This window comes from Callithrix jacchus, chromosome 9, assembly GCF_049354715.1.
Source record: "Callithrix jacchus isolate 240 chromosome 9, calJac240_pri, whole genome shotgun sequence".
Taxonomy (NCBI): domain Eukaryota; kingdom Metazoa; phylum Chordata; class Mammalia; order Primates; family Cebidae; genus Callithrix; species Callithrix jacchus.
In genome coordinates this window covers 63,933,542-63,948,527 of record NC_133510.1, presented here as the reverse complement: position 1 = coordinate 63,948,527, position 14,986 = coordinate 63,933,542, and the positions used below count along the sequence as shown (strand labels likewise).

Below are 14,986 nucleotides of genomic sequence, written 5' to 3'. Positions count from 1 at the left end.
AGCTGAGACGGGATCTCCACAGGGACCCAATAGCTGTCCCTCTTCCTCTCTCTTTCCCTCAGGCTGGGACAGAAGCAGCGGGGTGGGAGGACACTTTCCAACTCTCTGCTATTTATAACTCTGATACAGAAATGGGGCCAGGAGGAGAGACAGGAAATAAATTGGCATAATGGGAACCTTGCTTGCTCCCACTTCCCCTTCCTACACCTCCTGCTTACTGGTGTTGGTCTTGTGAATATACATCTGTCCATCTTCTCTTCTTTCTCTCACCATCTTGTTTTGTCTCATCCCAAATTCTATGTTGTCATCGTTCTTGTCTCTGTCACACTTGGAATCTTTCTCAGAGTATTTCTCAATGTTTCTAATGTTGTCTCTGCCCTTCAAACACTATCATATTCTTATGATTCTCTCTTCTCCTTCCCTTTCTTAAAAGTTCCAGTGTGTACCTATCGCATTCCTCTTCCCATGTTCTCTTCGTCTCTCCTACTTCATTGTTCAGGATTATACTTACTTGAAAAAAAAAAAAAGTAGGTTCTCACTCTGCTGGCCCTGGGATAGTGTTTGCCTTGGGTAAGTTAACAGACATTTGGAAGTCTGGCCCTCCGTTGTCCTTTTTTTATTTAATTATTTTATTTATTTTTTTTTTTTAATAGAGATGGGGTTTCACCATGTTGGTCAGGCTGGTCTCAAACTCCTGACCTCATGATCCGCCCACCTTAGCCTCCCATAGTGCTGAGATTACAGGCGTGAGCCACCGGTTCTGTTTTCCAATATTACACATGTGGAGATCCCCTCCAAAGCACTAGAGCATCTCTAAACAGGTACTATAAGGAAATACATGTGCCGTCAGCAGGGCTGGCATGAGGATTCTACTTTCACCCTGCGCTCCCCATCCCTTTTATATCTCAGAGCCCCAGACAGTAGAGAAGAACTCATATGGGAATGCAGAATAGCAAAATCAGGATAGAACTGGGATAGAAATGGGACTACTGCCTCCACCCTAGCTCCAAATGCCTTTAGAGCCCAAGCTGCCTCCTTTTGTCACCTGCAGCTTCTGTCTGCCTCCATTCCCACTTGGCTGGCTTCTGTGATCCAGGACTGAAATCAGATGCCAAAAATCTGCTTCTGACCTCCTCTGCCCAAATATTTGAGAAGTCACCTCACCACCACAGGAGGAAGGATCAGGAAAGAAGAGAGAGAGAGGGCACCCAAAATTAGCCCAGCTATAAATAGAGGGGCAAGGGAGGGAGGGGAACACACCAGAGCACACTAGACCAGCCTAGTAAATTTAGACGTGGAGATTTCCCTCAAGGAGAAATGAGACTAGAATGTTGGGGTAGAAGACAATATTGTAGGTAAAGAGAGAAATGAAGAAACTAGAGGGCCGGGCATGGTGGCTCACACCTGTAATCCCAGTGCTTTGGGAGGCCAAGGCAAGCAAATCACCTGAGGTCAGGAGTTCAAGACCAGCCTGACCAACATGGTGAAACACCGTCTCTACTAAAAATACAAAAATTAGCCAGGTGTGGTGGCAGGTGACTGTATTCCCAGCTACTCCGGAGGCTGAGTCACAAGAATCACTTGAACTCAGGAGGCAGAGGTTGCAGTGAGCTGAGATGGCACCACTGCACTCCAGCCTGGGCAACCAAGTGAGACTCCATCTCAAAAAAAAAAAAAGTACTGTACCAATATTAACTTTTTAGTAGTTTTGGTTTTGTGCTGCAGTTACATAAGATGTCACTATTGGGGGAAACTGGGTGAAGGATACACAAGACTTCCTGTGCTGTTTTTGCATCTTCCTCTGATCTGTAATTATTTCAAAATAATTTCCAAGCCAGAAGTGGTGGCTCACACCTGTAATCCAAGCACTTCAGGAGGGAGGCAGGCAGATTACTTGAAGTCAGGAGTTTGAGACCAGCACGGCCAATATGACAAAAACCCATCTCTACTAAAAATACAAAAATCAGCCAGGCATGGTGATACATGCCTGTAATCCCAGCTACTCAGGAGGCCGAGGCAAGAGAATTGCTTAAACCCAGGAGGTGGAGGTTGTAGTGAGCCGAGATGGCACCACTGCACTCCAGCCTGGGGAACAGAGACTCTGTCTCAAAAAAAAAAAAAAAAAAAGTGAAAACTTTTGTGCTTCTAAGGATACCATCAACAAAGTAAAATGATAATCCACGGAATAGATTATCTGCCTCACTCCACAGAATAGATTAATCCAGTGCACTCCAGCCTGGGCAACAGAGTGAGACTCTGTCTCAAAAAAAAAAAAAAAAAAAACAAAGAAAAGAAAAAGAAACATGGATAGCATGACTGAGAAACTGAATTTTTAAAACACATTAAATTTCATTTAAACATAAACGGTTAGGCCAGGCACGGTGGCTTACACCGTAATCCCACCACTTTGGGAGGCTGAGGCAGGCAGACCATGAGGTCAGGAGTTCGAGACCAGACTGACCAACGTGGTGAAACTCCATCTCCATTAAAAATACAAAAATTACCCAGGCATAGTGGCCCGAGCCTGTAGTCCCAACTACTCGGGAGACTGAGGTAGAAGAATCACTTGAACTAAGGAGGTGGAGGTTGCAGTGAGCCGAGATCACACCACTGTACTCCAGCCTGGGCGACAGAGTGAAACCCTGTCTCAATAAATTAATAAATAATAAAAGATTAATACTTTTTACAAAAATCTCCAAAATTTTAAAAGTTGAGAAATGTCCAGCTCCAGCCAAGATCTTTGCCCTTTTAGCTCTTGTATGAGTGGAAGCTGAGGCTTTCTCCTGCTCCTTCCCTTTTTAACAACTTCTTCCCCTCCATTTGAGATCACTCTTTTTCAGCTCCCTCAAATCATACTTTTTGCAGTTGTCTCTAGTTTACAAGCAAACCCTTCCAGAACACACACTTCAGGGCTAACTTCTCCCTCCACCTCATCTGGCAACAGAGGCTTGAAGCTCATGTCCCAGGGTCAGGTTTTCCTTCCCGGCACCCACGTGAGGACTTGTTCACTCCACTCTCCTCTCCAGCACTGGAATCCTTCTCCCTGCCTCTGAATTCTGGTTGTAGTCAAAGCTTGAACTATGGGAGTGGCTGGGAGAGAAAGAACACAAATGTGATTGAGGGAATTCAGTGGAGAAACAGCTTGCCCGCTCTGGTCTTTGAGGATCCAAAAGAAACCCTTACGCTTGAGAAGGACTGGGAGGTCACTTACCAAAGGGAGCCATTTAGACTGTCTTGAGGGCCCCTTTTCTTTGAGCACTGGCTTTTGGCCAACATTTGGAACTTGGCCACACCACCAGCAACCCCCTCTCTTGAAGCCCAGCCAGATTTCCCAGTATGTGAAGCCTTCTTTACTCACTCTGTGTCCTCCCTCAGTCCTCACCGAACCCCTAACAACTCATCAGCTTCCAGTCCTGTTTGGCCCAGCCAGTCAGTTTGGAGCTTGCTAATTAAAGCTAACTCTGAAAGAGACCTCAAAAGAAGAGGGAAATCAGTGGAGAAAGGAGTATGGAGTTGCATTTATTCAGTCTAAGGGAAAATAATCTGGGTAGGAAATTGTAAGGACAGGTGAACAGAAAGAGACTTGAAATTTCAAGGGTCATTCTCCAGACAGATATGTAGGCGACTTGCGTCCATCTCTACCAAGGACAAGTGAAGTTGAGCTTCAACCGCAGCAGAAACTAAGGTTAGACAGTGAAAAATAAAGGCCCAGAAAAAGAACAGATGGAGGATAACCCTAGAGAGATCAGTTGGGGATGCTAGATTACAGATACCCCATGTCCTCTGCTCAGCTCTAGGGCAAAGGAACAGCCAGTGTATGGGAGAGGAGGATAAGGCTAATCTCTGCAGAATCCTGGCAGTCTCTATACTGATTGTGAAAATGTCAGGCAGTTGTGCCAAGAAGGGTGAGGGTAATACAGGACAGGTCTGACACTCTCCCTCAGTCGGCCTAATCTTAACATTTAGAACTAACCCTTGAGACCCCCAACACCAACCTCCCTCATTAGCCCTCACCCTCTGTTTCACTTATCCCATGTCACCATTCTCTTGACACTTCCAACCCATGTCCTTCTCCCCAGGCCTCACAGCTCTGGAGGTGAGGCACCAGGCATTTCCATTCTGCCTCTGTTTTGCTTGGTCACTGCAGTTGGAAGCTGGAGCCAGAGATGGGGGAGGACTGGGCCAGGCTGCCCTGTGATGCTTTCACTCTTCCCGCTTCTATTGATCAGCCCTTCTCTGGAGCAGAGCCTCTTCCCAAACACTCCTCCCCTGCCAGGATTCCCTACAGCTCATGCCCAGCAAGCTAGAGGGGCATAATGATTAGAGACACAAACATTCCCAGAAAAGTGCTGTGGGTCTACCCTCCTGGGGTCTCAGCTGTGGTTTATGCAGTATACAGTGGTAAGACTCAGGCTCTGGCGTCAGATAGCCTGGGTTTGTATCCTAGCTCTACCACTAATGAACTCTATTACTTAACTGCCTCAGATTCTTCATCTACAAATTTGGGATACTAATAATAATACTTCACAGAACTGTTCTAGGGATTAAATGAACTAATACATGTAAAGTGCTTGACCTATGATGAGTACTCAGGAAATGTTTAAAAAGGTACAGTACGCATATAATTTAGACACATACATACAAACAGAATTTTTATTTTGGCACTTAATGTTTTGCTTTATGCTGACACTTAAGCATTTCATGTGTTTCTCCGCATTAATCCTTTGACAGCCGCACACCTCCCAGGATTTGAAATGCTATTCTGCAAATAGCTGAATGAATCATTGATCAGTAATTCTCAAATCTTACTCAGAAAATTCAAGAATGCTTTCTTCTAACTCAGTCAGCACCCATTTCTCCTCCCCCTGCAAGTACATATAATGAAGTCAACTTCAACTATGCCAGTGAATCACAAAATTAGAGAATGCCAAAGTTGGAAATAGTTTTAGATACTGTTTAGTCCAGTGCTTCTCAACCCTGCACACACATTAGAGTCACCAGAACAGCTTTTAAAATATACTGATGTTTGGTCTCCACCCCTTAGATTCTATTTCATTAGTCTGGAATTAAGGCATTTTTATAAGCTTTTTTTATAAGTGATTTTTGTGATTCTAATGTTTAGATTCTAATGCTAAGCCAGGGTTGAGAACCACTGATTTAATCCAATCCCTTCTCCTCGTTTTACAAAAGAGAAAACTAGAATCTAGAGTGGTGAGCAACTTGCCCAAAGTCACCCAACATGTTAGTGCAAGGCGCACCGAGAGACACTGTACCAATGGCAAGAATATGTTGATGATGTTTATAATTGTTCTCGTTGGAGTTCCTCCCGGAAGCTTTCTTTTTAGTTCACAGAGGCCTTATATAAATTACTTTTTACTTTGGCACAGCACTTGTGCTTCTGCTAAGACTGAAATGGGTTCGCATTCCTGACCACAAAAGGACAGAGATGAAATTGTACATTCACACAGCCCGCCAAGTTAGCCAAGCTCCCTAGGAGGCCGCCTGAAGCGCCTAAAAATGCTTCTCTGCAATTATCACCCAGAGCTGAAACTTCGGTGGGGTAGTGAGAAGAAAGAGGGTTGGAAGAGAGAGGAAAGCATTCTCTCCTTGAGGGAAGGAACTGGGAATCAACTGAGAACCAGCTAGCACTGCCAGGAGGTAAGGAGAGTGAAGGAAAAGAATGTAAATGAGTCCAGGGAGCTTCTGCTCCCTCAGCAACCAAACGGTGACAGACGGCGTAGCACCACCAGCCCTCGAAGCCTGAGATCCAAAGGCAATGTTAAAAACTGGCTTGGCAATATGGGTATCACAAAATGCTTCTTCCAACACTCACCAAAAAGTAAAGGGTTCACCCGCCCTCCCCCACCCTCTACCTCCCCTCCTCGCCAAGATTTTCACCCAACGTCTCAAAAGAGGGCGGGTCCCAGCCTCACGTGACACTGCGGTCACGTGACATGGCCCCGGGGAGTCGAGGTGCGCGTTCCAGCTTCCGGAGCCGGAAGGGGGCTGGTGTCCCCAGCCCCCAGGCCGACGCTACCATGCTGTCCCGCCTGCTGAAAGAACACCAGGCCAAACAGAATGAACGCAAGGAGCTGCAGGGTGAGCCGAATATCCCTGTTTTCTCTCCGGCCGCGGCCTAGCTTCAGCCCGAGCCTGGATCTCGAGTGACTACCCATACCCAGGGAAGGACGCCGGCTAGCGGTCAACGGGCACAGGGGAATGGGGATTTCAGGGCGGCTTTTTTTGAAACTCCTTTCCCTTGCCAGCTGGCTCTGGTCGCTGGGACAGCACGCCTGTTCCCTCAGCAACGCCCCCAACACCCGTTTCGGCCGCAGCTTAGCCCCGCCCCTGCCCCGGAGCGCCCTGCCTGTGGCCCAGGGAGCCTGTCGTCCTGGCTGTGCCAGCCAGCGCCTCTGGAGGGAGGAGGGTGTGGGAAACCCCCAGAGATGGGATTCTTGGAGTCTTGAAACCACCGGAACCGAGGTGGGGCACTTGTTTCCTGAGCCCCGACTGGGAATCTCGGAGTTACCGATTCTTCGGCCAAGATAGTGGAGAAAGAGTGCCTGGGAGTCAGGAGTCCTGGGCGCTGCCACTGACTTGCTGGTGTCCCCGAGTGAGTCCTTTTCCCTCCCAGGGTACCAGTTTCCTCACCTCGAAAATGAAAGAGGTTGCTCTATGTTTTGCAAGGTCCTTTTCAGCTCTGGCATTCAGAGATTAGTTAAGAAATTTCGGCAACTAGCGGAAGAGTCAGAACAGGTAGGGAACCTTTAACACTATCCCTCAAAAAACCAGGTCTCCCCTCCAATTCCTTTTCTCCCTCTCCTCAGAGAAGAGGAGGCGAGAAGCTATCACTGCAGCGACCTGCCTGACAGAAGCTTTGGTGGATCACCTCAATGTGGGGTATGAACCTCTTCTCATCAACGCCAGTTTCCTCCTTCCCCACCCCGCCCAAGTTTAGGCACTGGCAAGGTCTGTCCCTCAGGCCGCTGTCGAAGGGATGGGATGGTGCACTCATTCCCCTATCCTATCCCGCCCCTCCCAGCTCTTTGTAGAGAAACTTGAGCCAACTCTGAGCCCTAGCACTGGGCAAGGGAGGAACAGCTGCAGTGGTTAGAGAAGCAGGCAGATTTCCCCTTCCCACATTAACTTCCCTGGCATTTTCAACTTGATGCCATCTGCCCACCTCCCTTCACCCTTCCAAGTCCAGCTGTCACTTCAGCAGGAGGGAGAGCACCCTCCTTCACCACAGCTTATCACCCTCTCCTTCTCTGCCTCCCCCCCCTCTGGAAGGCCTGGGGAGCAGCTGGCAGGAAAGAGATGGCACAGCTGGTGGTGGTGAGAGTAGAACCTGTGGCAGAACCAAGCTGTCTCTTACCTTCCTGCTGGGTCTCTAGGGGCTACACCCTGCCCCAGCCCTAAATGAAAATGCCAGTAACAGCCAAAGACTTGGGAAAGAGCAAAGAATATTATCTCTTGACCCCGAGTGAGCCAGAAGTGTGCGGAGATGATTTGCTAGTCTGCCTGTTGGAAGAAAGGCAGGATGGTGCCTTCCACCCCATGTCAAATAGAACAGCTTGGCATGAATCCAGAGACTGAGTCATCTAAGTGAGCCATGCAGGGGCTGGGGTCATCTTCGTTACTCATCTTGAGGGGAGGTTGAGAAAAAGAAGGTTGTGGCTGGAGCCCCTGATCTCCCATCTCTCCAGGCAGCTCTCTTTACTCGGTGTGAAATAGAAGCAGGTGGTCATTGGGGAAAACCAGGAGTTCAGGAACTCTCAGGGGAGTCTGTTTCAGTTCCCACCCCACCCTTGACAGTGACCCAGCTGTCTCCCACAAAGAAGAGACAAGACCTGCCCCTCCCTTTTCCTCCCTCCCACATTGGCGCCTGCTGGTCTCTGCTGTGCCCATCATTTGTGATATTGGCCCAGGCTTCTCCCACTTCTCTTCCTTTGCTAGAGACCACCCCACTTTCAGCTTAGAGGGCAGCTAAGCCAAAGCCAGATTAGAAAGGGTTTTGTGTTGCTGCCCACGGCTCCTCTCATTCCCCAGAAAGGAAAACAAAGGCTCAGTCTCTCTTGGCCCCTGTCAGGTGTCCTGCCCACTCCCTCAGCCCCCACCAACCCCTTCCCCCCTCCAGCCCCCACACATTCCAGTGGGTGGGGGCACCGGATGTGAAATCTCCTGGCTGACTAGAGCTTTGGGGTAGGAAGTGAAAAATTCATCAGCCAATAAATGAGAACAGTTATTACAGGGGTGGGGGAGGGCAGAAAACACTGGCAGAAAGTGGGGGACACCAACCCCATGGTAGTAAAACCACAGCCTGTGCCTTGATTGAAAAGAAAAGAAAAACTAGTGCTTAAGGCAGAAGGGAGGGAGCATATGTGTGTTCCTTGATCTGTGTGGGCAAAGGCAAAGACTTGGGAGAGCAACTGAGAGCAGAGAAGAAACCCCTGGGATATCCTCTTTTGACCCAGGGTTCCTGGGGAGGGGGTTTGTTCTCCCATCCTACCCCAGATTCAGGGAGGGGCCCAGTTTCCCTCTCCATCTTCTTGTATAGATCCCTAGGCTTCCAATCACTGCCAGATGTGTCCTTCCTGCTGCATTTTCACAGTTTTTCCATGCCCCTTTTCCCTCCCAGCTTCTTCCTCAGGGATATCGCCCCCCGTTTTCCCTCCCTTCCCCCACTCAGCTGCAGGAACTCCTTTTGGGGGTTGGAGCTGGTATGTTTCTAGTCAGCTCCCATCTTGGCTCTCCTGGGAATCCTGGGAGTGGATTTATTTGCATGTACTGGTAGTCATTTGCATCACATCCAAAAATGGCCGAATGATGAGCCCTGACTCTTGGCTGAACTCCCACTGCTGCAGTGCAATATTAGTCCTGGAGACCACCCCTAACTTGTTGGGTAAGCTGATCTCCCTACTCCAACCCCGCAGTGTAGCCCAGGCCTACATGAACCAGAGAAAGCTGGACCATGAAGTGAAGACCCTACAGGTGCAGGCTGCCCAATTTGCCAAGCAGACAGGCCAGTGGATTGGAATGGTGGAGAACTTCAACCAGGCACTCAAGGTGGGCCATACTCCCTACCTCACCACCCCAGTCCTGCACCCCCTTGGCTGCCTCCAGTCTGGTTACCTCAGGTTTAGGGTTAAGGAGGAAGTAGGGTGGTCCCAGAGACCCCATCTATAGCCCCAGTGTCAGAAAAGGTAGAGAAAGAAAAGCAGTTGGTAGGTCCAAGTAAAGCCTTTACCAGGAGATGAATAAAAAGTATCCCCAGACTGGAAGCTACACTCAACCCATTCTGATGCCTGCACTCCCACCTCCTCTCCCCCTTCCCAGGAAATTGGGGATGTGGAGAACTGGGCTCGGAGCATCGAGCTGGACATGCGCACCATTGCCACTGCACTGGAATATGTCTACAAAGGGCAGCTGCAGTCCGCCCCTTCCTAGCCCCTGTTCCCTCCCCCTCCACCCATCCCTCCTATCTCACCCACAGCAGGAAGGAGGGAGACTGACAAGCCTTGAATAAAACACGCCTCCATTTCTCTGTGGTGTGTTTCGAAGAGCTACTAGCGCCAATGTCGGGGGTGGGAGTGGAAGGTTCAAAGGTGGTTTCTCTGAGGGACAGGTACCTTTTGGGTAGAGGGTGGAACTAGCTTCCTCTTACTGTCCCACGTCTTTTCTCCTCCTTGGTGCTTGTACAAGTGTCCATTATGCAAGCAGAGTGTGGGAGTTCCCATCCCTCCCCAGAGAAGGTCCTAGTAGCCCTGCCCCAGGCTTCCTAATTCAGGACCAGTTTCCTACAATAGACAAAGCAAGGCACAGGTCTGGTCCCAGCTCTGGGTCTCTGCCTCTCCACGTGCTCACGGCCTCTCCCACGCTAACGCTAAGCAGTGTCATGAGTCTGAGCCGGGTGGGAGATTAATTCTTGGGGACACTTGAGGGCTGAGAAGGGGGAGGAATGACAGGTCCAGTAACAGTTACCAACAGCGGTGCAGCTGCTATCCTTGACAGCTCCCTCCTCCTCAGAGACCATGACATAGCTGGTCGGGAACCCTGGCTGAAAAAGACAGCCAAGGGGTGGGGGGAGCCTAGGCAAATCTGGCCTCTGCCAAGTCCTGGCTTCAGCCGGGCAAGCTCCAGCTTCCCTGGCTCCTCCTCCTCAGCCCTATCCCCACCCATCACACACTTAATGTGCCTGGTATCCAAGTCCACCCACTCTGGACTTTGACCTTAGCAGTAGCTAGGGTGGGAGGCTGAGAAGACCGGGAGCAGTCTCAAACAAAAGCAAGAGCAGCAGCTTTGGCGCTGTAGTACCTGCCAGCTTTCCCCATAGGAGGTAAGTGGATACTGAGAGCTAGGGAAACTATGAGAACAGCTAGATATTACACGTATTGGCAATGTCTTTCACTTTTAACATGCTTCCTCACACATTATCCCATTTCATCCTCCACAACTCTGAGGTGGACCTGGTTGGTCTTAGCCTCACTTGGTAGATGGGAGAACGGTTCAGAGACACAATGAAATGCTCAGCATCACACAGCAAATCTGAGGCCACCAGGACTAAATGCGGGGCTCTTGGCCCTGTACATCATTGCAAACACAAGACCCAGGTTGCATATAGAAGGTTCGGTGTCCCAAGTGCATGGGCCGGTAATCCCAGCACTTTGGGAGGCTGAGGCAGGTGGATCGCGAGGTCAGGAGATCGAGACCATCCTGGCTAACACAGTGAAACCCCACCTCTACTAAAACTACAAAAAAATTAGCCAGGCGTGGTGGCATGCACCTGTAATCCCAGCTACTCAGGAGGCTGAGGCAGGAGAATCGCTTGAACCACGGATACAGGGGTTGCAGTGAGCCAAGATCGTGCCACTGCACTTCCAGTCTGGGTGACAGAATGAGACTCCATCTCAAAAGAAAAAATAGAAAAAAAAAAGGAAGGTTCAGTGTCCCTGGTTTAGTAGGAGAGAAGGTGTGAGGCAAGCAAGAAGATGCCTCTGCTCCATACAGCAGGTCTGTACACAGGACCTGGCTCAGGTGGTTTTAGTTAAGTTAGCTACAAATAGAGGGTCTGCTCACATCTTTGCTTCGCACAGATGAGCCATAGTCGGCCAATTATATGCCAAGCAGATAATTTCTCAATCTGCTCACACCAGATGCTTCCAGCCAGGGAAAGTATTAGGGGAAAGGGCTTGAGGGCTGCAGTAAACTGGACAAGTTTTTCTGCCCAGCTTGGGCTGCCACCTGCAGGTCACTTGGGCTCCAACTATGTGGCTCCCTCTGCTGCTGGGTGCCTTGCTCTGGGCAGTGCTGTGGTTGCTCAGGGACTGGCAGAGCCTGCCTGCCAGCGATGCCTTCGTCTTCATCACCGGCTGTGACTCAGGCTTTGGGCGCCTTCTGGCACTGCAGCTGGACCAGAGAGGCTTCCGAGTCCTGGCCAGCTGCCTGACCCCTTCCGGGGCCGAGGACCTGCAGCGGGTGGCCTCCTCCCGGCTCCACACCACCCTGCTGGATATCACTGATCCTCAGAGCGTCCAACAGGCAGCCAAGTGGGTGGAGACACACGTTAAGGAAGCAGGTAAGTGTAGAAGACCACCAGGAATGTGGTGTGGGGTCTCCTGATGCCCATAGTGACCCCAGGATTCACCTGCAAGGGCTATAGTAAGCTAAAGGGACTATGTGGAGGAGCAGTTTTCAGATACTCCTGGAAAGAAAAGGGGCTGCAGGAGTGCCTCACCTACCCCCAGCATCCTTCTCATCTCCCCACAGGGCTTTTTGGTCTGGTGAATAATGCTGGTGTGGCTGGTATCATCGGACCCACACCATGGCTGACCCGGGATGATTTCCAGCGGGTGCTGAATGTGAACACAATGGGTCCCATCGGGGTCACCCTTGCCCTGCTGCCTCTCCTGCAGCAAGCCCGGGGACGGGTGATCAACATCACCAGCGTCCTGGGTCGCCTGGCAGCCAATGGTGGGGGCTACTGTGTCTCCAAATTTGGCCTGGAGGCCTTCTCTGACAGCCTGAGGTGAGCCCTGAGGAACTGAGGACTCTGAGTTCCAAGACTAAGGCAGCCCACTCAACAAACATGGGCCAGCAGAGATGGTTAAGATACAGTACAGTAGAATATTTAAGAAGAGACAGTTTGGGGCTAGACATGAGGGGTTCAAATCCCACCCTTATGTAAGCTTTGTGGCCATAAGTAGATTACTTCTATTTACCCATTTTTAACGCATTTGTTAAACCGGGACGAGAAAACCTGCCTCATGGATATTGTAAGGTAAGGTACATATAAGGACCCAATAGTGCCTGACACATATAGTAAATGCTCAAACAAACCTGCTATCGTAACTGTGAGTTGGGAAACAAGCTACTAATAATAGTAGCTATTACGATAAACTGGTGACTTATGACATTTTCTCATTTAATTCTCCCAACATCCCTATAAGGGTTAATTTGCATAAAGGTTAAGGTATTCATACATAATTAGATAGTAGAAGCACTAGGACTTAACCCCAGGTCTGCCTGCCCACAGGTTATTACATCCTCCTGCCTTTTTTTTTTTTTTTTTTTGATACAGAGTCTTGCTCTGTTGCCCAGGCTGGAGTGCAGTGGCACAATCTTGGCTCACCACAACCTTCGCCTTCCGAGTTCAAGTGATTCTCCTGCCTCAGCCTCCCCAGTAGCTGGAATTACAGGCGCATGCCACCATGCCTGGCTAATTTTTGTGTTTTTAATAGAGATGGAGCTTCACTATGTTGGCCAGGTTGGTCTCGAACTCCTGACCTCATGATCCACCCACCTCAGCCTCCCAAAGTCCTGGGATTACAAGTGTGAGCCGCCGCGCCCAGCCTTGCCTCTCATATTCAAACAATAAGGTTCAAAGTTCCATGGGAGCACAAAAACATGATAAGGACCACGGGGGAGCAGGGCCTGAGTTCTTAGCAGAAGTACAAGGCGCCTAAGCTTAGTCTACCTTCTAAGGAAGTCTGTCTTTGTCAAGATTCAGATTTTAACAAAGGCAGGCTTCCTTAGAAGGTAGAAAATAATCTGAATGTCTCCTTTTGTCCCTATCTCTCAGCCTTAATTTTCCAAGCAGCATCATGGAACACATATTTTGTGTGTGTTTGTCTTGAGACAGGTCTTGCTCCCACCCAGGATGGAGCACAGTGGCACAGTCATGGCTCACTGCAGCTTCAAACTCCTAGGCTCAAGCAACTCAAGCGATACTCCTGCCTCAGCCTTCTGGGTAGCTGAGACCACAAGCGCATGCCAGCGTGCCTGGCTAGTAGTTTTTTACAGATGGGGTCTTGCTGTGGTGACCAGACTTGTCTCAAACTCCTGATCTCAAGCAATGCTTCTGCTTGGGCCTCCCAAAGGGAGGGAAGATCACAGGCGTGAGCCGCTGCATACTGGAACACAAACTGCATACTTGGATTTTTTTCTCCCCTCCCCTCCTGCTCCTTACCTTGTACTTAGATTTCCACATCTGGAGGGTAGATGTAGAAAATTAAGACCAGGGCCATGGGATGTATCCCCACTTACCCCATCAGCTTACCCTCCAGCAAATACCAGACTGTGCCTCCAATATCCAGTACTCAGGACTTAACCCTGTTTTTTGGGAGCAAGGGAATGGAGTTCCTCTAGGTCAGAAATTGGCAAACTCACTTGTCAAGCCAGATCTGGCCAGCTGCCTACAGCTGATAATAGTTTTTAGATTTTGAAATGGTTACACTGTGAGCTGTTACATAAGAACCTGATAATATCATTAATTTTGTTTCTTGGCCTGCCATGCCTAAAATATTAACTCTCTGGCCCTTTAAGAAAAAAATGTGCTGACCCCTACCCTAGATCAAAGAAAACAAACTTCAAAAATACTTTCCTCCCTCTACCCCAGTTGGCCCTTGTCCCAGGGCAGTAGGCATCTCCGTCAAAACTCTTGTCCCTGTTCTGTGGTAACCTTCTCCTCCCCAGTCCATGTCCCTCAAAGTCCCCTCCCTATAGGGCAAGAACCCAGCAGCTTCCCTCTGCCCCAACTCTAGGCGGGATGTGGCTCATTTTGGGATACGCGTCTCCATCGTGGAGCCTGGCTTCTTCCGAACCCCTGTGACCAACCTAGAGAGTCTGGAGAAAACTCTACAGGCCTGCTGGGCCCGGCTACCTCCTGCCACACAGGCCCACTATGGGGGGGCCTTCCTCACCAAGTGTGAGTAGCCAAGCCCACACAGGGGCACATGAAGGGAAGTGAGAGCACCAGAAAGGCCAGTCCCACATAAACCTGCTGGGAGGTGGGTGGGGCACCCAGGGCAGGTTTGAGGGTGAACAGGATGCCACAAGAGTGCCCAGCCCATGTGGAACCTGCCCATTCTCCACACTGAGGAGGGGACTGAGAGCAACAAGCCCTGGGCCCCAAAAGATAGTACCTAAGATGGGCTGGAGTTGGGAAGGGAAACTGATTCCAACTACCTATGGGGCTGCAGACCTCCAAGTGCAAGAGCGCATCATGAACCTGATCTGCGACCCGGACCTAACCAAGGTGAGCCGATGCCTGGAGCATGCCCTGACTGCTCGACACCCCCGAACCCGCTACAGCCCAGGCTGGGATGCCAAGCTGCTCTGGCTGCCTGCCTCCTACCTGCCAGCCAGCCTGGTGGATGCTGTGCTCACCTGGGTCCTTCCCAAGCCTGCCCAAGCAGTCCACTGAATCCAGCCTTCCAGCAAGATTATTTTTCAAGGGCAAGCTTTATTTCTGCCCTCCCCCTGGTACTGCCTGGTGCCTGTCACAAAATAACCACTAACAAGTGTGTTGTTTGAAAAATAAAAAGAAGGTGGGCAGAAACAAAGGTGCCCCGTGGAAGGCCGACCCCATTTAAGTGCTAACTACTACAACACGCTCATGGTCTCTGGTCAGTTCAGTGCCTGCAAAATAGCTAACACCCACAGGGGGGCGCAGGGAACTGCCTCACATCTACAGCGGCACCTCGAGGAG

The 14,986-nt window shown here is 50.0% G+C and overlaps 2 protein-coding genes across 3 annotated transcripts; both read left to right on the top strand.

The window, feature by feature from the left end:
- Positions 1–5,935: 5,935 nt before the first annotated feature.
- On the top strand, positions 5,936–9,542 carry BLOC1S1 (biogenesis of lysosomal organelles complex 1 subunit 1). The gene is made up of 4 exons (XM_035256517.3): positions 5,936–6,099; positions 6,828–6,900; positions 8,934–9,066; positions 9,337–9,542. Exons 1-4 carry the CDS (start codon positions 5,955–5,957, stop codon positions 9,445–9,447), a joined length of 462 nt encoding a protein of 153 aa, XP_035112408.1. The 5' UTR covers positions 5,936–5,954; the 3' UTR covers positions 9,448–9,542.
- Positions 9,543–10,214: 672 nt separating this feature from the next.
- RDH5 (retinol dehydrogenase 5) lies at positions 10,215–14,854 on the top strand. Of its 2 annotated transcripts, none has more exons than XM_002752582.6 (5): positions 10,215–10,336; positions 11,248–11,575; positions 11,767–12,025; positions 14,040–14,203; positions 14,478–14,854. In XM_002752582.6, the coding sequence occupies exons 2-5, from the start codon at positions 11,266–11,268 to the stop codon at positions 14,699–14,701; spliced, it is 957 nt and encodes a 318-aa protein (XP_002752628.1). In that variant the 5' UTR covers positions 10,215–10,336; positions 11,248–11,265; the 3' UTR covers positions 14,702–14,854. The 2 variants fall into 2 exon arrangements, with proteins under 2 accessions (XP_002752628.1, XP_009002198.1); XM_009003950.5 differs by having other exon boundaries at positions 11,229–11,575.
- Positions 14,855–14,986: the final 132 nt, after the last annotated feature.